We start from the raw sequence: 22,511 nt of genomic DNA, 5'->3' as shown, positions 1-22,511 counted from the left end.
GTAGCTGGGATTATAGGCGTGTACCACCACGCCTGGCTAATTTTGTATTTTTAATAGAGACAGAGTTTCTTCATATTCGTCAGGCTGGTCTCAAACTCCTGACCTCAGGTGATCCACCTGCCTCGCCTCCCAAAGTGCTGGGATTACAGATGTGAGCCCCCATCCCTGGGCAGCAAGCTTGTTTTTTAAAGGTCCAGATAGTAAAAATTTTAGCATTTGCAGGTCACACACAGACTTATTAATATAATCTGTATGTGTGTGTTTACCGTCTTTTAAATATGTGAAAAACAAGAACAGTGGCTCTCTAACTTCTGTCACAGTATCTTTTTATGCTCTCAAAAAATTGACTCCAAACTGATTTTGTTTATAGGGATTATGTCAATATTTCTGTACTAAAGATTAATACCAAGAAATTGAAACTTAGCCATTTTCAAATAACCTTGTTACATGTTGGCATATGTAAGACTTTTTTTTTTTTTTGAGACAGAGTCTCGCTCTGTTGCCCAGGCTGGAGTGCAGTGGTGCAGTCTCAGCTCACTGCAACCTCCTGGGTTCAAGTGATTCTCCTGCCTCAGCCTCCCGAGTAGCTGGGACTATAGGTGCGTGACACCACACCCAGCTAATTTTTATGTATTTTTAGTAGAGACGGGGTTTCACCATATTAGCCAGGATGGTCTTATCTCCTGACCTTGTGATCCGCCCACCTCGGCCTCCCAAAATGCTGGGATTACAGGCATGAGCCACCGTGCCTGGCCATACATAAGACTTTTTAATAAAAACTTGTCTGAAATGAAAACTAGTTAGAAGAGTACCATTGTTCTATATATTTGCAGATCTCTTAAGTTTTGATTGAAGTATATGGAAAAAAAAATCCAACCTTATGCTGAATGTAATTGGAAAAAGAAAGGAATATTTAAATAGCCTTTTCAGATGATTGTCGATATCCTTTGTTACTAAATCAAAATTCAGCAAGTGGTAATTTCTGAACATTAGTTTTTATTGTGGAATATGAAGCTATCAGTGGATTTTCTCATAATCTTAACATTTATTGGTACATCTCTTGTACTTGAATCTTTTACTCATGCGTGATTTTATGGCATCATGAGTTGGTCATTTGGAAAACACTAGTTCACTGAGTTAATGCAGATCTTCCAACTGTTAACATATTTTAGAACTAGTAATTTTTACTATATCAAGAATAGTCTAAGAAAAAACAACCTCCCCTTTTTCCTCCCCACTTTGAGTGCCTTGTGGTGAAAGATAAAATGACTACACATAAAGTTTGGTGCTAATGTCTTTAATGTGTGTTCCGGTGCCAGCGGTTTTATCATCGGTGTCAATATTAACAAGGTGAAAAACGACATCACTTTAGTGTTACTGTGAAAACAGTTCTGACTTCACTCGTTCTCTGAATGTGTTTGGTTAACCCCAGGCTTCTGTGGATCACTCTTTGGGAATCATGAGCCTGAAGAAATAATTGGCAAACTTTCTATAGAGGCCTGGATAGTAAATATTTTAGGTTTTGTGGGCCAAATGGTCTCTATCCAAACTACCCAGCTATACCATTTTAGCAAGACAGAAGTGAGACAATAGAAGTGAACAGTTTGGCTGTGTTCCAACAAGACTTTAATTATAAAAAACAGCGGATTGGATTTACCTGCCCTTGGTCTAGAGTATCTCATTTTGCCATCTAATTTTCATTTAATGTTGGTTATTCTTAAGTCTACTTTCCAGGCAGTCAACTTAGCAAAGTCTGTCCCTCCTCTTGTAACTCTCATTAGATCCATTCCCATACTTATTTTCCGTTTTTCTGCCAAAATATATTAAAGATTCTGTAATTGCTATGCAATTCCTCCTTTGTTAGACTTTTAAATCTCCAGAGATCTGGCAGTTTTGAGTGTAGCAACAGGTCTGGAAGTAATGGTGGGAGATGTTGTTGAAAAGGATCATCTCATTGAGAAGAGGACTACCTCAAGTGAAGGTACGCTGATTTCCTCAGAGAAGGTAGAAAAGGCTGTTGCTTCCAGGAAGGGAGGTTTGGTGAGATTTGGAGGCACAGCTGGGACATGTCCCAAAGCCTTGCCCTCCTTAGTCGTCACTGGTTTTCAAACAACTACAAGTGTCTGCTGTTCTGCCATGTACTGCCCTGGTCTTCCAGTGTTCTATTTTGCACTGGCAGTGAGGTCATTACTGCTTTCAGATCAGAGAATTAATCTCAGATTTCCATATTTTATGGGATTTTTTTTTTCCTCTAGAGTCGTTTTTTTGTATCGGGATTGAGCTTATAAAACAACCACTTTTAAATATTTCAGGATTAAAGAGATTAGTATCAGATTTAGAGTTTATACGAATGTTGGAAGAACTGGGAGACTGGATAGTAATCTGGTGAAGGCCAGGAGATCTGTAATAGAAAGTCATCTGAACCACCAAAGTTGGTGGCTTAGGAAACTGCTACAGTTCTTTGAAGACGTTCATCAGTTGTCTACCAAGACCCCCAAACAGGTGGTTTACTTGGAAATTTCTTAAGAATCTCACATTGCCCACATGTTTGGCTACAACCACCTCCAGAGTCTCTCACTTCAGCATCCCAGGTCAGGTGTGGGTATCTTCCACTGGCAAACTCAAACATAGAACCTACTGAGGAAGGAATTCTGGATAATATCCCTGGCTTCTCTGTCATGCAGAGGAAACCTTTGAAGAAGAATGATGCTTATGTGAGGACACAGTCCGGCACATTTCCCTTTCACCACTAGGTTCTACATATGCCAGAAGCAACATTGAGAGGCCAGCTGCCAAGGAGAAACATTTGTAAGACATGAATACGCAAATTAGCTATGTCTGTAATGTCAAGAGCTCCCACAGTAAATCAATAAGAAAAAGGCGCACAATCTGTTAGAAAAATGGACAGAGATAGGACAAGATCAAAGAAGAAATACAAATGGCCAAAACGTAAATACTGTTCGGTATACTTGTGATTCAGGAAGTGCAGGATCAGAATATCTTCTATTTAATTTAAAGTTATTAATAGTTTATATTAGTTTTGAAAATGTAGGAGAAAGCTTTCTCCTGTACCTTTGTACAAAGAAATGAGAGCAGAACGTGTGTGTATGTGGTTTTTGTGGGTCGGGAAATCTCCCTACTACATGATTGATGGCCCTGCTCCCAGGAGGTAGTGATATGGATCTGAGTGAGTATGGGTGGGAGCATTTTAATTTTGTAATTCTAATTTCAAAAGAAGAGATTTTTATTTTGTTTATTATATTTTTGAGACGGAGTCTCGCTCTTGTCACCAAGGTTAGAGTACAGTGTCGCAATCTCGGCTTACTGCCACCTCTGCCTCAGGGGTTCAAGTGATAGAAAATTTTTTTTTTTTGAAAAAACAGTGAACTAACTGTTTACTAGACTGCATTTTAATTTAGTCAGTGTTAAGAGTTCAAGCATCAAGACAATCAAGTTTATGTTCAATGTAAATTTTATAATTGATAGAAATATTTGGATATAATACAGTCCTTTGCTAGAACTGACATTTTAATGGTGGGAAAAACTGTCAACCTTTAGAGATGCTTTTTTTCAAGTTTCCGTGATATTAAAGTTCCCAGCTGATAACAAATGTATCTGCTTCCTTGAGTTTCAATGTCCAGGCCTATTTAAAGTATTCAGATAATGCAAAGACAGGATTATGCAAGTTTCTTTTAGGTGGACAACCTTTATTGATGAATTTCTTAGGTTTCTGTGGTAGTGTTAGATTAAATACAGTCATTCCCTCTTCTCTAGTTTCATTTTATGTGATTTCGCTCTTCATGGTTTCACTTACGCCATGGTTCGAAAGTATTAAATGAAATAAACAATTCCTGAGTTTTAAATTGGATACCGTTTTGAGAAGCATGATTTGTCCAGTGTATCCACACTGGGCAGTCTCCACACATTAGTCATTTGTTAGCCATCTGGGTTATCAGTATGGCAGTCCTTGTGTTCAAGTAACCTTTATTTAATGGCTCCAAAGCACAAGAGTAATGATGCTGACAATTTGGGTATGCCAAAAAGAAGCCTTGAAGTGCTTCGTTTAAGTGAAAAGATGAAAGTTCTTGATTTAGTAAGAAAAAGAAATGCTGAGACTGCAAAGATCTACAGTAAGACCCAGTCTATCTGTGAAACTGTACAGAAGGAGACAATTCATTCTCTTTTTGCCATCACACCTCAAACTGCAAATGTTAGGACCACAGTGCATATATTGGAAAAAAATACAGGGTTTGCTACTATCTGCGGTTTCAGGCATCCACTGGGGGTCTTGGAACATTCCCTGTGGGTAAAGGGGGACTACTATATTTTTCTAACTAAACTGTGATACACTGTAACCTTTTCTTCATGACCTCCCTCCCCTCTACACAGCTTCTTGCTCTCCAAAGAAAGGCAATGATGCTAGTTAAAATGCAAAACCTATTTTAGCTGTTAGCCTTTCATTGCTAGGGTTAATTCCTCTGATAGCAGGGCCATTTCAGATCCTAGGGTAAATGTACAATAAAAGTTGTGTGGCAGATAGTCACTTGGAACATTTTCTAATGGGAGCTTCAAACAATACGGCATAGTATGTACTTTGGCCGGATTAATACAGCCATAAGAAACCTGTCTTCAGTACAGGATAATGGTTATTTTTCACGTCATAACCTGTCCATTTTTTGCTTTTACTTTGTGAGTCAGTAAATGAGATACCCTATGCTAATCAGCTAGTGTTCTCATTCCGGTTTTGGGGATGATATGGTGTTTACAGAGTGTCAGTGATATCTATATCTGTTTGTGTACCTGGAACTGTGTCCTCTTGTCCCTGTATTATCCCAGCACAGCACTGGCCCTGAAATGGAGTGCCCCAGGCAATCCAAAGATGCAGGACACCTAGAAATTATAAGTACTGGCTGTGCATGACCTCCCCTCCCTCACTTGCACAATTTGAACCACACTTTTTGTAATACAATTCTAGGATCTTTTATCATGTTGAAAGCTCTCCTTCAGGCTTCTTTACTGTGCCCCATTTCTTACTAATACCCTTTCTCACAATAATCTTTTCAAAACCTAGATTCACACCGTATCATTCTCTAGACCAAACCTTTCAATGACTTTATATGGTACTCGCAATGAAATTCATAACCTTTAGTGTTCACTATCTGTCCTTCACTTCTCCAACCTCAGTGCTCTCTTGATTTCCTCCTTAAAACCTGGCCTTGTTTTTTACTCCTAAAAGTTTGAGCTTACCTTAGAATTGTGGAGATTTCTTCAAGGAAGACACTGGCCAAACAGGATTATTTGTAAACCCTGCCTATACCTATTTTTATCCCAGGGACTTCATTGTTAGTATTCTGAGTCCGTTTTTGTTCCTTAGTAAGACTTTGATTTATGTAGTATGTAAGTTTTCCAGCCATGGAATAGTTTAAACTTGCACATCCCCCTCTCCAGCCCCAAAGGAGAAACTTTAAAAGTAAATCCTTCATCTTAATTAATTATATTATGGAATATATATCCTGTCCTTTAATTAATTATATTATGAAATAGGGGATTCCTATTCCAGCCTTTCTGGGAACTAAATAAGGAGTCTCAGACTTTGATAGAGATATTATGTTTCAAACTGCATATTCTGCGTTTGGCTGTTTAAAGCTATCTCTTTGGAGGAAAGGTTATCTGAGCAGCAAGTTTAAGTTATTGGATTTTTATCAGTAAATTTGGAAGCGTGAATAAAAAGAGTCCAATAATTTTATTCTATGATTGTTGTTATAAATCGTGTATTTCTATCATATAATTAGATTAGGAAATTACATAAGATATGTGTAGAGTGAACATTTTAAATACATGCCCATATTAATTGCAGAACACACCCTGATTTCAAAAACATTAACATATCATTTAAAAACAGAGGGACATTTAAGCCTAAAAATTGACCTGTTAAAGTAGTTTTTAATAACAGCAACTTCTTGAGGCTTAGCAGCATATTTTAATACTAATGGGATTTTTCATCTTCTTGAAGAAACCTTTTTTTAATGCTAAGGATTATTAAGTTGAAAGATAAGATTAATACTTAGAAATTATAATTAGAAGTTATTGAGTTATTAATTATAAGTTAAAATAATCACTAACCAGTGTTTGTTCATTTCTTCTTACATTGTCCTATTCTCATCTCTAGCACTTTGTCAGCAACCCCTGAGAGGTTAGCAAGTCTTCAGGAAATGAGTGTGAGTTCAGGAATAAGTAGATTTGTTTGTGTAAACGCTTTTCAGTTTTAGCTTTGTGTTGCCTACTTGCTACCAAAATGAATCAAAGCCTGTTTTATGGAAATGAAAGCATTTCAACATATGCAATCTTTAGGTGTTTCTTTTTTCCTAAGTCATTGTGTAAATTTCATGTATAGGAATAGCAAAACTGACATTTGAAGTTGAGTTTACCTATCTCCTACGTGTATAGTCCCTTACCAGAAAATACTTTTTCCTTATGTTGCCCAGGCAGGATTTGAACGTCTGTGCTCAAGCAGTTCTCCTACCTCAGCATGCACCACTGTGCTCGGCTCTTGATTTTTTTTTTTTTTAAGAGATGGGGTTTCACTTTGCTGCCCAGGCTGATCTCAAACTCTTGGGCTCAAGTGGATCCTCCCACCTGGGCCTCCCAAAGTGCTAGGATTGCAGGTGTGAGCCACAGATCTTGACCAAAGAATAAAAGAATAGCTACTCCATGGGCAGAGCAGCCTCTTGATTTTTATGTATGTTGATACAAGCAAATTATCTTGAATGTATCTGATATACTGATAAAAATCAGTAAACCTTGTTAGTGTCACCATCTAATCTGTATTAAACTTTTACGTATTTCACTTTTTAGATTCAAAGAGAGAGTTCACACAGATATCTTTCATGCTACATTATTAGGCTTAAGGAAGATAAATTTCATAAATATATTTGGTACATTTGTGTGTCTGTAGTTTTTTTTTAATTTAATGCTATATTTAATTTGTAAGTCCTGCCATTGACTCTACCAGAGAAGATTCTTCAAGCTTAGTTGCTGAACTTCAAGAAAAGCTTCAGGAAGAAAAAGCTAAGTTTCTAGAACAACTTGAAGAGCAAGAAAAAAGAAAGAATGAAGAAATGCAAAATGTTCGAACATCTTTGATTGCAGAACAACAGGTCTGTATCTCTTTTCCCATTTCATTTATTTGAGAACTAAAGAAGGTAGACGTAAATTAACAAATACAATTTCTTTATGTAGCTGAGGGTTTCTTATATCTTAGATGTGATTTTCCTTACATTGATCCTGTTAATAAATTTCCTCATGACAAAAGCGTGTATTTTTAAGAATGTTTTATTTTTTAGTTTTTACTCATCTGGAAAATAATATTTTTCATGTTAATATGTCACATGACAATACCAGGTGCTTCAAAATGAGATAGTCTTCGAATTAGAAGCGAGGGAATGTGAATTTTGTTCCTGGTTTCTTCACTACCTATGTGATCTTGGATAGATCATTTAACCTCTTTAGAACTAAGATTAGTTTTCTATGAAATGATTTTTTTAATTTAAAAAATGATTTTTATTTTTTCTCTAAGCTTCAAATTCTCTAAATTTTGTTATCCCAAATTACATTCAGATCAGCATAAATATCCTACACTTTCTGTAATTCTTATCCTTCTGATAGGCTGGTAGTAGATTAAGATGGAATATTGTTGAATTTTGTTAATGTACTTATTGTTGTTGGTCTATAGTAAGAGGTAGTGCTTGTGAAGTATGTTGGGGCTAGATCAAAAACCAGATGCTTTGTTAGAGAGCTTGTACTTTACCTAAAGTACTGGACAGCAACTAAATACAATGGCATAATTAGATTTATACTTAATGAAGATCACCCACTGGAACATGGAGAAAGATTGGAGAACTGCAAAGCAGTCAGCTGGAAGAGCAATTTGGTAGCTACTGGTAGGATTCAGGCCAGAGAAAATACTGCAGTTTGCGGGATACATTTTGAGGGATACATTTCTGAAACTGCATATTATGGTTGTTGTACACATGTAATATTATGTGGTATTTTTCCTTTTCCTAAAATGTTGTACTTAGTGTCTTTGTAGAATTTGAAAAAATGTAAATCAGAGAATGGAAAGAAAATATAGTTCAAACCTCATAACAATTTTAGATTTTTAAGGCCTAGGGAAAGAAAGAAGAGCCTGGGAAAAGAGAATGAGAAAGCGCAACCAGAAAAAAAAGTGTGTGGCTTAAGGGAAACCAAGGAAAGTTAAGTGTTCAGGGAGGAGACATAACCAAGTTTTAAGTAAGAATTAGCAATAAAGAGGTCATTAGTGACCTCTCTCTTTAAGAATCTGGATTTATAGATTCTTCTCTATGATTCATTCTGCATATTCATCTCTCTGTGTTGCGTTGTCTCTCTGTGTGTTCTTTTATAAACACGTGTACAATTTCTAAAATTAAGAGTGATTTAACTGAAACCAAAAGTATAGTAAAAGTATAGTATTGACAGCTATCTAACTTAGTTCTTCATGTTTTAATACCTCTTTTAATATTTATAAAATAAGAGCGGGAGAAATGACTTCTAAGGTACCTTCCAATTTTCCATGATGTGTATGTTAAGTTGTATTTATTTAAGGTGATTTGTACCTAACTCTGTATAGGTGATTTCTGAGTTGGAACTAATTAGTTCTTAACCAGCCCCCTTTTTTCATATGCCAGTTACAAGTTGTGATAATCTTCCTAAAAATTCAAATTACAGAAATGGCAAAGATCTTGAAAATAAACATAATTGTTTATATTATGTAAGTGTTTATTTTCTATATATAAATAAAATACATAGAGATGGCTTAATACAAAGCCATATCGTAAATGTTTCTTTTTGAGAGATCTTCCTGTATGCTTTGTGGCTAGAAATTGTATTTAATTCAATATTTAATGAATTTATTAAAGTTTTATTAAAAATACTGTGTTACTTTTCCTAAATCTCCCTATTGCCAGCATTGTTAGCATTATTCATTGATCCAAGGACCATAGAGCTCTTAAAATTTTGGAATTAGAAATACTGGGCAGATGAGAAGAGTCAATTTAGATCATTTCATCATTCATCCATTGCTTTTACATTTCAAGAAGCTCAGAAATCTTGTAAGTAAATTTTTTTTTTTTTTTTTTTTTTTGCCTCTTAAGAGACAGGGTCTCACTCTGTCATTCAGGCTGGAATTCAGTCGTGCAATCATGGCTCACTGTAACCTGAAACTCCTGGGCTCAAACATCCTCCCACCTTGGTCTCCCCAATAGCTGGGACTACTAGCATGTGCCACCATGCCCGGATAATTTTTAAATTTTTTGTAGAGACTCAATCTTGCTATGTTGCTCAGGCTGGTCTCAAACTCCTGGGCTCGAGCAGTCCTCCCACCTCGGTCTCCCAAAGTGCTGAGATTACAGGCATGAGCCACCCAGTCCAGCCTAAGCAAAATTTTTAAACAAATTTCGTCATCTTTATTAAAGAAACTGTGCAGTTAAAATTGCTAGATTGTCTCATGAGATCCATGCAGGCAGTTGGGTATGTGAGCTTCATAGTAGAGTTTATAAAAGTGGGGGAGTAACAAGTCTAGCCAATATAAATCAGCATTCCATTGACCATGGCAGATATCCAAATAAGAGAAATAAGGAAGATAGAGTCATAATCTAAAATTGTTAGGGTGGTGATCAAATGCTAAAGACAAAAGGAAGGTTTCAGAGGCAGGATGATTACTCCAGGAAAAAAGTTAAGTGTCTAACAGCACTCTAAATTATTGGTTCTTCTAATTCTTCAAAATTTCAAAATCTCTGACAGTAAATACATGGACAATAATAAGAAAATAGGATTTGCTTTCAAAAGACTTAAATTGGAACCAGAAAGTAGAACCTTTGCCCACAGTATGTTGCATTTTCATTTTAAAAACATTTCACAAATCACACCCTGTCATCTCCATGTACAAATGTGCCACAGAAAAGAATATTTGCAAATTTATTTTCTAAGTCCTAGCTGCTAAGTACATGTAGATAAATTTAAATAATTATTATTATCTTGTTCCAGACCAATTTTAACACTGTTTTAACAAGAGAGAAAATGAGAAAAGAAAACATAATAAACGATCTTAGTGATAAGTTGAAAAGTACAATGCAGCAACAAGAACGAGATAAAGGTTTGTACTATTTTGTACTATTTTTTAAATTTTTAAAAGTGAAAAAGATACATTCATGCAAAATGGTTTTTTTCATTACATAATACTTTTTTTCAATTTGGGGGTCTTTCAGATTTGATAGAATCACTTTCTGAAGATCGAGCTCGTTTGCTTGAGGAAAAGAAAAAGCTTGAAGAAGAAGTCAGTAAGTTGCGTAGTAGCAGTTTTGTTCCTTCACCATATGTAGCTACAGCCCCAGAACTTTATGGAGCTTGTGCACCCGAACTCCCAGGTGAATCAGATAGATCCGCTGTGGAAACAGCAGATGAAGGAAGAGTGGATTCAGCAATGGAGACAAGCATGATGTCTGTACAGTAAGTATGGCTGTTTTCAACTGTTATTTAAGGCTTTTAAAGCAATAGTGCAATTCCATAAGTTATAAAGCTCTGTAGAGAGGAAATATTTTTAGCATTACTGGTTGTCCACAGCCCGTATATCTGAAAGTTGTGCTATTTTAATTCTTTAAACTGTAAATGTAAGAAAACATTACCGAATGAATTATTTTGGGGAACTCTCATACTATACATAGTATGTGCACCAAAATTATCCTATACTGCCAAGGTAAGGATCATGGCAGTAGTGTTGAGCCATTCTTATTTACAAGGAATGTTGACATTTTGTGGTCCATTACCTATAAAGGGGTTATTGTAGTAATGAATATGTTCATTTTGGTGAGGAAAGGAAGGGAACGGTTTTTTTTTTTTATTATTATTGTTTATTCATATATAGCAAATGTTTACTGAATTACATTGAAATCCTGGCAGAGCTTACTGGAATTTAGAACTTTCTTAACAGTTCTCCGTTGAATATAGTGAAAAACCACTAAAATTGTGCTTACAACTATATCTGTGGGAGAGACAGAACTGGGAGGAGAAAGGGCTCCTCTCCAAAGGACCTTACAAGTAGAGTTTGCATTTCTAGTTGCACCTCTGGAATTTCAGATATGGGAACTGAGATTCCAAGGGCAAAAAGTCCAGATCATTAATGCCACACAAAGAATTATGCCCAGTGGGTCAGTGAACACTACGCCCCCATGTGAGATAAAGTAATTCGAACAAGTGATTACCAAAAGATATCTTAGAATCACCATGGTCCCTTCGTTCAAACAGATCCAGGTTCAAATTCTGAGTCTGGCACCTGCTTGGGAACTTGAGCAAGTCATCTTCCCTTATTTTTCCATCAAGATAGTTGCTTTGGGCATTAAATTATTATTATCATTATTATTATTTTTTTTTTTTTTTGAGACGAAGTCTCACTCTTGTCCCCCAGGTGGAGTGCAGTGACACAATCTTGGCTCACTGCAATCTCCACCACCCAGGTTCAAGCGATTCTCCTGCCTCAGCGTCCCGAGTTGATAGCCGGGATTACAGGCACCGGCCACCATACCTGGCTAATTTTTGTATTTTTAGTAGAGATGGGGTTTCACTATGTTGGACAGGCTGGTCTTGAACTGCTGACCTCAGGTCATCCACCTGCCTCAGCCTCCCAGAGTGCTGGCATTACAGGCCTGAGCCACTGCGCCCGGACAGGCATTAAATTTAATGAGCACCTTTGAGAAGGTCTGGTACACAGTAAGAAACCAGTAGGTGCATTGTACCTCACCCCTGCCCACTCAGAGGAAAGCAGTCATTTGCATCTTCATATAAGCCTGTGAGGCCAGTATTATATACTAATACTAAATCAGACAAATATATCAAAAAGAAGAAAATACATCTTCTGTAACTATTGGCACAAATATTATCAACAAAATACTAATAGATCCAGTCTGGCAGAATACAAAACGAATTCCAATTGGCTTTATTTCAGAAATGCAAGGTTGGTTTAACATCTAAAAGTCAATTTATGTCATACACTGTATCAGTAGAATGAATGGACAGAAAAATACATGATTATCTCAATAGATGAAGAAAAAGCTTTTGACAAAACCCAGCAGCCTTTCATCATAAAAACACTCAACAAACTTGGAATTGACTTCCTTGGCCTATTAAAAGGCATCTGTGAAAACCCACAATTAACATCATACTCAATGATGTAAGATGCTTTTCCCCTAAAATCAAGATGAAGATGGTCTGCTCTTGCCACTGCTGCTCAGCATTGTACTTTGAAGTTCTATCAAAGGCACTTAGGCAAGAAAAAGAAATTAAAGGCATTGGCCAGATGCAGTGGCTCATGCCTGTAATCCCAGCACTTTGGGAGGCTGAGATAGGCGGATCACCTGAGGTCAGGAGTTCAAGATCAGCCTGGCCAACATGGTGAAACCTGGTCTCTACTAAAAATAAAAAAATTAGCTGGGCATGGTGATGGGCACCTGTAATCCCAGCTACTTGGGAGGCTGAAACAGGAGAATTGATTGAACCTGGGAGGCGGAGGTTGCAGATTGTGCCCCTGCACTCCATCCTGGGCGACAGAACAAGACTCTGTCTCAAAAAAAAAAAAAAGCATCTAGATTGGTAAGCAAGAAATAAAACACTCTGTTTGCATACATAGCCTTATCTTTTATTTAGAAAATCCTAAGGACTCCTCTAAAAAAAATACTGTAATTAATAAACTAGTTCAGTAATATTGGAGGTTACAGGTTCAGTGTGCAAAAACAAGTTGGCACTGGCTGTGGTGGTGCACACCTGTAGTCCCAGCTACTCAGGAGGCTGAGGCAGCAGGATCCCTCGAGCCTAGGAGTTTGTGAACAGGGACGACATAACAAGACCCTGTCTCTTAAAAAAAAAATTGTCATTCTTTATACTAGCAATGAATCATCCAAAAATGAGATTTAAAAGACAGTTTCTTTACTGATAGCATCAAAAAGGTAAAAATACTTAGGAATAGATTTAACAAAAGAAGTTCAAGACTTGTACAAATTACAAAACATTGTGGAAAAAAGTTAAGACAGAAGGGCATCCTGTGTTTACTGACTGGAAGACTTAATCTCCTTGAGATGGTAGCCCGTCCCAAATTGATCTGCAAATTCAACACAATTGTTACCGTAATCTGAACTGTGTTTGTTGCAGAAAAGGGCAAGCTGATCCTAAAATTCATACGGAATTGCAAGAGTCCCAAAATAGCCAAAACAATCTTGAAAAATAAAGTCTCACACTGTTTGACTAATTTTGAAATTTATAAGCGAAGGTAATAAGACACTGTAGTGCTAGCCTGACATATATCAGTGGAATAGAATTGAGAGTCCAAAATAAGCCCTTGTATTCATGGTCAGTTGAACCCTTGCATTATGGTTAAGGGAGCTAAGGCAGCTCCATGAAGGAAGTCGCCTTTTCAGCAAATGGTGCAGGGAAAGCATAGCTGGATATCCTGATGCAAAAGGATGAAGTTGGACCCTTTCCTCACCATATATACAAGTTGACCTAAATCATAGACTTAAGTGTAAAAGCTAAAATTATAAAACTCTTACAGAAGTCGATCTTTATGACCTTTATATTAGGCAAAACCTCTTCCTAAAGAATTAGCATGTTGAAGAGGACAGAATACCTGCCTTGCATCAAGTTGCTTAAAATATAATTGGGGTATTATACCTGTAGATGAATTTTAAAACCTAAATAATAATTGTTTTTTCTAATGTTAACAGCATTTTTAAAAATTTTCTAGTTTGTTTTTGGATGTTTTAGTGTAATGGGCAAATTCACACCTGGGATAGTAACTAGTGAGTACATAGCATCCACTTAGTAAATCTACTGAAGTCTTTAGCCACTCAAGAACTATGCCTTTATCAGTAACATGGATTCAATCACAAGTAGGAAGAAGAGTGATTCTTAATACCTGGGAAAAATAAGAAATTTAAAGATATCTCTAGATAAATGCATACACAGAGTTTTACTTATTATTTCAAAAGGTTTGTAGATCTAGGTCTGTTACAGAGAATATACAACATTGAAATTACATGCTAACTGAAATAAGCTGCTTTTGAAAATTTATGAAAACCCTTAAATTATTGAAGTGATCTGTATTAATATTTTAATTTCTAAAATCTTAAAGAATGTAAAGTTTAGAATTTCAAACTGAAACTCAATTCTCTCACTTTTAGAGAAAATATTCATATGTTGTCTGAAGAAAAACAGCGGATAATGCTGTTAGAACGAGTAAGTAAATTATCTTCTTGAAGTACCATGTTTAATATGTTCACTTTTGGATACAGTTAAAGAAACTACTAGCTAAATAGTTGGCAGTATTTCAACCCTCCCATTTGTTGTAATTTCCCAATGAATGAAGTCTGTGTGAGAGGAAAAAGTTGTTAGTTTTTATTAAATACGTGTGTAAAGTAGTAGTTTTATCTAATAGTTCAAAATTCAGCAAAATAACAAAAATAGCCATTTTAAACATCTGTTTCAGAAACAAAGTATTAAATACTTTTTAGAAATGGGCAAAAACAAAAATAAGTAATGAAGGGAGTTATGTTTTAAATAAAGAATTGCAATGGACAAGGAAAAACTGATAATAAATGGTTTCCTTTATTAAGGATACTATAAGATCAAATTGGTACACATTTGGCAGATCATTGTTCATAGATTACTTTTCATTCTTTAGGCGTATAAGGTTTCCAACAATGCCTTTTTTTCTTTACAAGTGTAATTGATAAAAATCCAAATTCAGAATTGTACAACTTCATTTGAATATAGCATGTTTTCTATTATTAAAGGGTTATGTGATTTCCTACCTCAGCCTAACCTGAGATGTATGTTACAGATGCCAGATGTATTCTCTTAGGCATGACTTCGTTAACGAAGTCTCTGGGGATAGATCTCAGATTTTACTGCATATTTATGTATTTCACAGGTGTTTCTAATGCGTATTGTTTGACAGTCCTTGGTAAATGTATCTAAAATTGCTCTGGTTCTCATTTAAGCCAGTAGATAATGAAAACAGTTGGAAAGGATTCATCGAAAATAATATCCCCATGAACTTTTCATGCCTGAACCAAACATTTTTGTCTGATGAAAACTTTTTGACAATCACTGTTTAGATTTATTTGAATAGGTACAAGGATAAACCACAGGTCTCTCTTTTTTTTCTACCTGCAGACATTGCAATTGAAAGAAGAAGAAAATAAACGGTTAAATCAAAGACTGGTAAGATTTTTCTTCTTGGTAAATTGGTCTTAACATTTTTAAATGATTTGCATTATATTTCATTATGAAGATATTCCATCAGAGGATGTATGCTTTGATTGACTTACGTATAGTAGGTTTGTTGGTCCATGTTGGTCATTGAATCCTATTGATTTTCAGAATGCTGAAGTCAGGCCAGAGTTATCTCCTGACTATAGATTCGGACTTTTTTCTTAGTGTGAAATTAAATAATGTCTTGGCGAATTTACGACTTTAAATCTGACCAGTTGAAGCACCTAAGATTATTTTTAAAAGAATCATCAAAATCAGTTTTGAGCTATGCTTCATAAGCCTTTTGAAGATTAATATATTTACTCACAAGTGTGCATAATTTTAATACATTGTTTCTTTTCATGAATTTTTTTTTTTTTTTAAGATAGAGTCTTGCTCTGTAGCTTAGGCTGAAGTGGGTGCGATCTCGACTCACTGCAACGTCCACCTCCTGGGTTCAAGCGATTTTTGTGCGTTAGTCTCTCAAGTAGCTGGGATTACAAGTGTGCACCATCTCACCCGGCTAATTTTTGCATAATTAGTAGAGACAGGATTTCTCCATTTTGGACAGGCTGGTCTCAAACCCCTGGCCTCAAGTGATCTGCCTGCCTTGGACTCCCAAAGTGCTGCGATTTATAGCTGTGAGCCTCTGCGCCCAGCCCTTTTCATGAATCTTATTTTTAAGTGAAAGTGCCTGAAAGGCAAGAGATCCCATATGGTACTATAAATTGCCCTGGTTTTTATTGTTTTGTTTTGTTTTTAATAAAAAAAAAAAAAATCGAGACAAGGTCTCTTTCTGTTGCCCAGGCTGAAGTGTGGTGGTGCAGTTTTGGCTCACTGCAGCCTCAACCTCTTTGGCTCAAGCAATCCTCCTGTCTTAGCTCAACAAGTAGCTGGGAGTATAGGCGAGTGCCACCGCACCTGGCTAATTTTTCTTTCAGTTTGGTTTTAGGTTTTGTTTTTTTGTTTTTATAGAGATGGGGTTTCACCATCTTGTCCAGGCTGGGCTCGAACTACTGAGCTTAAGTGATCTGCCTGCCTCAGCCTCCCCAAGTGCTGGGATTCCAGGCAAATTGGAATTGCCTGGAATTTTGCTGCACCCAGCCAAATTGCCTTGGCTTTAACCTGTGAATTTAACCAGTTATTTGAACAGCCCATTTTACAGCAAATTATGTGTTTTAATAAAGCAATAACTTTATTTTTTCAAATTCTGATAATTACAGTTTACAAGGTAGTAGGAACAGTTTAAGGCTTCTGTTCAGTACTTTTGAAAAGTTTTGAAATACTTTTTAGAATTTAGTTTGTTTAAAAAATAAAAATACCTTGTAGAGCCCAGGGTGGTCAGGACACATCACAGCTTGGTTTTATACATTTTAGGGAGACATGAGATATCAACCAGTATGTGTAAGATGTTCTGTCTGGAAAGGTGGGACAACTCAAAGCTGGGGAGAGGGCTTACAGGTCATAGGTAGATAAGAGACAGATGGTTGCATTATTTTGAAACTGTGATTAGCCTTTCACTGAATACATAATTTACATGTCAGAGGAGAGTAGAGGAATTGTCACTTATGCTTTAGTCTGACTTAGTGAAACAGCAGGGCCGAGAAAACAGTCAGATATGCATTTGTTTCACGTGAGCAGAGGAACAGAGGGAGGACTTCCAGTTCTGTCTGTTCTTTGTCCACAAGAAATTTTCTTGTGGGCAAATTGTGAGGTCTTTGTAGCTATCTTATTTTAGGAATAAAATGGGAAGCAGGTTTGCCTGATGTAGTTCCCAACTTGACCTCCCCTTTTCCTTAGTGATTTTTGGTTTCCAAGATTTGTTTTCTTCTCACAGAATAAATTCTTTCAGACCCAGAGAGCATTGCAGTCACATTCAGAAAGGTGTCCAAATGTAAATCACACTTTCACATAGACTTACAGCTATATTCACACATTTTTTCTTCCATTGTCTTCATTTATAATATATAAAAAACTTAAGCTTTTAAAAAATTAAAGTTGAATTATGGTCTTAAAAATGATGGTCAGTCTTCACTGGCAGGATATAGACCATTTGTCTGGATAATTTTAGTAAGTTGCTGTGCAGTTTTAGGCCTTCCTAGTTATTATTTGTTGTTTTATTTCTCTTTTTTAAAACACCTATTGAGAACCCTGCATTGTACCAGGTAGTGTTCAAAGGGAAATGGAGGAAATTCAGAGCATCAAAATTTGACTTAATAAACAAGAAAATCCTTATCTGTCCTTGGTTTGTGCAACCATGCATTGTGCTCGCTTTGCTTGGGAAAAATAGATGTTTTTACCACCCTTTCAAGCTTCAAAGACCTTGGTTTCCATGCTCCAGGTCTTATGAGATGGTGTGGATAAATGGATTGAAGCTTCTTTGAAGAGCAGAACAGTCCCAGCTGAGCTATGGCTATAGCTTATCAGCTACCATATACCTGATAAGCTGTATGGTTATAGGTTATCGGGTAGCTTATCAGCTACCATTTCGTTGTGCTCATCATTAGTAGAGGAAATGGGTGGCTATCACATCTTTCATTGTTACGTGATTGTTCACAAGTTTTTTTAAACTGAGACATCTCAGAAGTTGCATTGAAGATGAGAAAAGAGATTTGTTCTCAGCCTTCAGAACTTTATGCTCCTACCCCAGTTTAACCAGAGTAGTATTGTTTGCTAGGCAAGGTGTCAGAGCGCTGGCATTGCAAAGTGGTTGACTCTGGGTTGGTAAGAAGAATTTACCGACAACAGTATAGGTTTGAAAAAGGAAAGTTTTATTAGAGTGAATGCTGCTGAAGAGTGTAGTGGGGCGCCTCAGCAAGAGAGGACTGAGCGCTGTGGTGAGTTTTCCCTACAAGCATGTGGACCTTAAGGTGGGATCTTAAGGTGGGACCAATATTGGCCATGTGGGTCATGATAAATGATTACATTTGTAGACATTTTTGTGTCACAGTGTCAGCAAGGGTTGCTCAGTGAGTTTTGGCATGCATGCATTCTGGAGATGTGTAGAAATTCTAGTTACTTACAACATTTTTGAAAAAGACCTGTATCCACATGCTAGGAAAGTTTAATTACTTCTAAATTCCTCAGATAGCGTTTTGCCTCCAGATGGCCTGTTTGATGGTCACCAGGTGGTCTTTGCTTGCTGCATTATAACCCTAACCTCTGCCTCCCAGGCTCAGGTGATCTTCCCACCTCAGACTTCCGAATAGCTGGGACCATGGGCACTTGCCATTACGCCCAGCTAATTTTTTGTATTTATGGTAGTGACGGGGTTTCACCATTTTGCTCAGGCTGGAGATTTTAAATCTTTTGGGGTTTTTTGTTTGTTTGTTTTTGTATGTTAGGACAACTAAGTTCCTCTTCAAAGACTCAACTTCCTGTTCATAAGTTGTAAGATGGTAAATCAACCCCATCCACTTCTCCCCGCTGCCTTCTCCTTTTCTCAACAAATCCTATTTGGAAAAAGTTTAGGTCTAAGCCAACTGGGATCAGTTTAGTTTGTGTGGTCCAACCCCAGGCAATAGGACACAGAAACAAACTGCATTAGAGATAAAAACCCCTTCCTTCCTTTGTTTGGTGTTCTCTTGCAACCATGACGGCTGCGAGCAGCACCCTTCTGCAGAAGTAAAGTTGCTTTGCCGAGAAATTTTCCAAGTGTTCGTTTCTTTTGGCTGTGCTGAGCACTTGTTTCCAACATTTTTGTTTTTCCCAAAGGAAAGATTTTGAAACTAATGCGTTAGAATTTTCAAAGCCTTCTTGAAAAACTTGTCCTTTTCTCTGTTTTATTTTTAAGGTTAAATATGTAATGTAAATAAAATGTGATTCTAAAATCAGTTTTTAATCTAACCAAATTTGCTAATTGTTGAAGTAAAGGAATTGTTAATGAACATAATAACTATTATTAGTTTGGGCTCTTTAAAGCTGGACACAGACTGACTTGAATGTATGTAACGGCGGGTGAAATTTTTGCGGTAAGAATACATGTGGTACTCAAATTGTGTAAGTTCATAAACTTTTTTTTTTTTTTTAGATGTCTCAGAGCATGTCTTCAGTATCTTCAAGGCATTCTGAAAAGATAGCTATTAGAGAGTAAGTACTTTAGTTTTGTGGGTATTTTTCTGTGGAAAGCATTCACCGAATTGTTAATGAAAATATATTTCAGTGAGAGTAATTCAGGTCCAGGTTCATTGAGCTGAGTGTTTTGCACTCAGTAGTAGTAAAAGTTTTTTATTGGAAAGCAGGATTTTTCTAAATTGTTATTCTGGAAACGTTTAGATTACCAAAACTTTCCTATTATAGCATTATGATTAACATATATATCCTTGAAGCCTTTTCCTCCAGTTAACTTTTCAGCATGTGCTACCTCTTTTAAATCTCATTTATCTCCTTAGTCTTGTTAATCTATATTGGAGAGTTTTGATTTGTTTTTAAGTTGCAATGTTTCCCTATTTTTAGTTTTTAGATTTCATTTTATTAATATTCTACAAATTCATAATAAACTGAAATTGTCAATGAAAAGAGTCAAACTCTAAAATATTTGAAGAGATTTATTCTGAGTCAAATATGAGTGACCATGGCCTGTGACACAGCCCTCAGGAGCCCCTGAGAACATGTGCCCAAGGTGGTCGGAATGGTGGTGAGGGGGAAGCTTGGTTTCATACATTTTAGGGAAACATGAGACATTGAACATACAAGTTGGTTTGGTCCACAAAGGTGGGACAAGTGAATGGTGGGAGGGTAGCTTCCAAGATACAGGTAGATTTAAAAGTTTTCTGATTGGCAGTTGGTTGAAAGGAATGTCTAGGTTAAGATAAGAAGTTGTGGAGACCAAAGTTTTATCATGCAGATGAAGCCTCCAGGTAGCAGGCTTGACAGATAATAGTTTGTAAATGTTTCTTATCAAGCTTAACCTCCTGTTAATGTTAAATTCTTGTTGACTTTTTCTGAATTCTAAAAGGGAAGAGGACATGATGAGGCAAGTCTAACCCCTGCCTCTTGTCATGGCCTGAACCAGTCTTTCAGGTTAAATTATATATTATGGGCACTGGCCTAGAGGAGGAAGTTCATTCAGATGGTTGGTTTGGGGGGGCTTCAAATTTGATTTTTGGTTTAAAGAATTTATCAGTTGAATCGTTTAATAATTTTCCTGAACAGTATTACCCCATAGTTAGAATTTTTCTTTAGCTTTGGTTATTTAAGGTGGAGCTCTGGAATAATAAAAGCATTGTTAGCAACTCATGAATAGTGAGTTATTCCTGACAGGAAGGTTGTGAAAGTTAAGACCCTTTATTTAACTTCTTGTATTTTGTTTCTAAATTTCTAAATTTGTTGACCACATTTTTGATTGTCAGATATCTGTGATTCTGACTTTTCATGTCTCATTAAAATTTCATCTTCTCTCAGTGATTTGAAAGGGCTTGGTGGCATCTGTCTTTAACAGCTGTATGTCATGTCAATGGGCAGTTCATTAATGGTCTTTCAGAGACTAGAGAGAAGGAGGAACTCCAAAGATACTGCCTCATATAGAGGCCTCATCTCTCAACTCCCCATTTTAAGGTATTAGCTTTTGGTGTTTAGCCAAAACAGTACCTGCCACATGGTTGTTAGGTAGTCAATAAGTATTTATAGGGTAACTTAATAAATAAAAGACATTAAAAGTTTCTCCAGCTGATTTTGATGATTTATTAGGTATAGGATCTACCAACTTAAATGATCTTGACAACTGAAAAATACGAGATTGATTTTCAAGGTCTTTTGATGTTTTGAACAACGGTTCTAAAAAAGGCTGTAAAGAGACAAACACCACTTAAGCATGTAATTGGTTGTACCCACTTCTCTCTTTCCCTGTCTTCTTTCGGGCTTGTACCCCAAAATAGTGATATCTGTTGACTTGTTTAGACCTAATTAAGCACTTAATGGACCTAGCTCTCAATTGCTTTTTCTTGTAAATTGAAGAGCACTGTGCTTGAAGACAAGATCTAATTTTTCTTTGACACTGTGAGTGTATATGAGATGTCTCTCTAAATTTTTGGTGTGAAATGAAAGATTAGTAGAAAAAATCTTCCTGTGACTGGATAAACTATAATGGGTGCTTTTTCTGCTTTTCATCCAGTTTTTAACGTTAGATCAAGGAAACTTTATTAAAGAAATGTTTGGTGTTTGACAGACCCTGACATCATCCTTTGAATATCTGTGCATGACCAGCAGTCCCATTAGGACCTGGGCAGAATACAGAAAGAATATCATGTAAATGTGAAATTTAATATTTGCGTTAATATCTTAATATGTAGTTGAGCATCATAGCATGTATAATTAAGTTTTCAGAATAGGGAGATTGAAGTAACTCTAAGTCAATAAAATTGCATTTCTTTATTCAGTTTTCAGGTGGGAGATTTGGTACTCATCATCCTAGACGAACGCCATGACAATTACGTGTTATTTACTGTTAGTCCTACTTTATATTTTCTACATTCAGAGTCTCTACCTGCCCTGGATCTCAAACCAGGTGAGGGTGGTAAGTGTCATTCCATGACTGAAATATAAACCTGGAATGGAGGAAATTACGTAACTAAAGATTTTTTTCCCTGTTTAATTATATAAGAATTAAGTCACTAAGAGGGAACCCTGTTTAATCTGCTTTTTAATAAAATCTACATTATCTAGATTATTTTCATGGATTCCATTTACAATTCAGAGTTAAGGAGTGTAGCTTATGCAGGGGACCAGTTGATCAGAATCTGCAGTGATTCGGACATCTCATACCCTAGCAGTTGCATGATTATGTTGTCAAAATTCTCATGTACAGACTATTCAAGATTAATGTATGCTTATTTGTTTATATAAAAGCCTTATTTTTTGGCAAAACAAAAGTTTTCTTAAACTATAAAATGTCTATCCTGTATCGTCCTGTCTTCCTACCTTGTTTATCATTATGCTGTTCTATACTCTTATTTTTTTAAAAAGGAAATAAGCTTTGTTAAAATATACTAAGTAACAATGTCTATTATCTATTTGATTTTTAAAATACTAAAAAAGAACAGAATAGATATCCTGGTATACTTAGCCTAAGTAGAATTATTTTTAACACTGAAACAAAGTAAGTCCATTTAGATTGATGTTCCTAATCTAATTGGACTGACTCGCAAAGTCAGATAGATAGATAGATAGATAGATAGATAGATAGATAGATAGATAGA

The 22,511-nt window shown here is 36.3% G+C and overlaps 1 protein-coding gene across 4 annotated transcripts in view; it reads left to right on the top strand.

Moving 5' to 3' along the window:
* Positions 1 to 22,511, top strand: part of RB1CC1 (RB1 inducible coiled-coil 1) — an 89,773-nt gene that overhangs the window by 62,073 nt on the left and 5,189 nt on the right. For 2 of the 4 annotated variants that reach the window (XM_023184212.3, XM_023184214.2), the window contains exons 16-22: positions 6,992 to 7,157; positions 10,063 to 10,171; positions 10,284 to 10,524; positions 14,244 to 14,298; positions 15,238 to 15,285; positions 19,346 to 19,404; positions 21,693 to 21,829. In XM_023184212.3, coding sequence (XP_023039980.1) covers positions 6,992 to 7,157; positions 10,063 to 10,171; positions 10,284 to 10,524; positions 14,244 to 14,298; positions 15,238 to 15,285; positions 19,346 to 19,404; positions 21,693 to 21,829 — 815 coding nt within the window. Of the gene's footprint in view, positions 1 to 6,991; positions 7,158 to 8,984; positions 9,123 to 10,062; positions 10,172 to 10,283; positions 10,525 to 14,243; positions 14,299 to 15,237; positions 15,286 to 19,345; positions 19,405 to 21,692; positions 21,830 to 22,511 lie in introns of those variants that run through there. The other 2 variants (XM_023184215.2, XM_023184216.3) reach the window with 2 other exon arrangements.

The sequence above is a fragment of the Piliocolobus tephrosceles genome, chromosome 7, assembly GCF_002776525.5.
Source record: "Piliocolobus tephrosceles isolate RC106 chromosome 7, ASM277652v3, whole genome shotgun sequence".
Taxonomy (NCBI): Eukaryota; Metazoa; Chordata; class Mammalia; order Primates; family Cercopithecidae; genus Piliocolobus; species Piliocolobus tephrosceles.
This window is presented reverse-complemented; position numbering and strand designations above follow the sequence as displayed.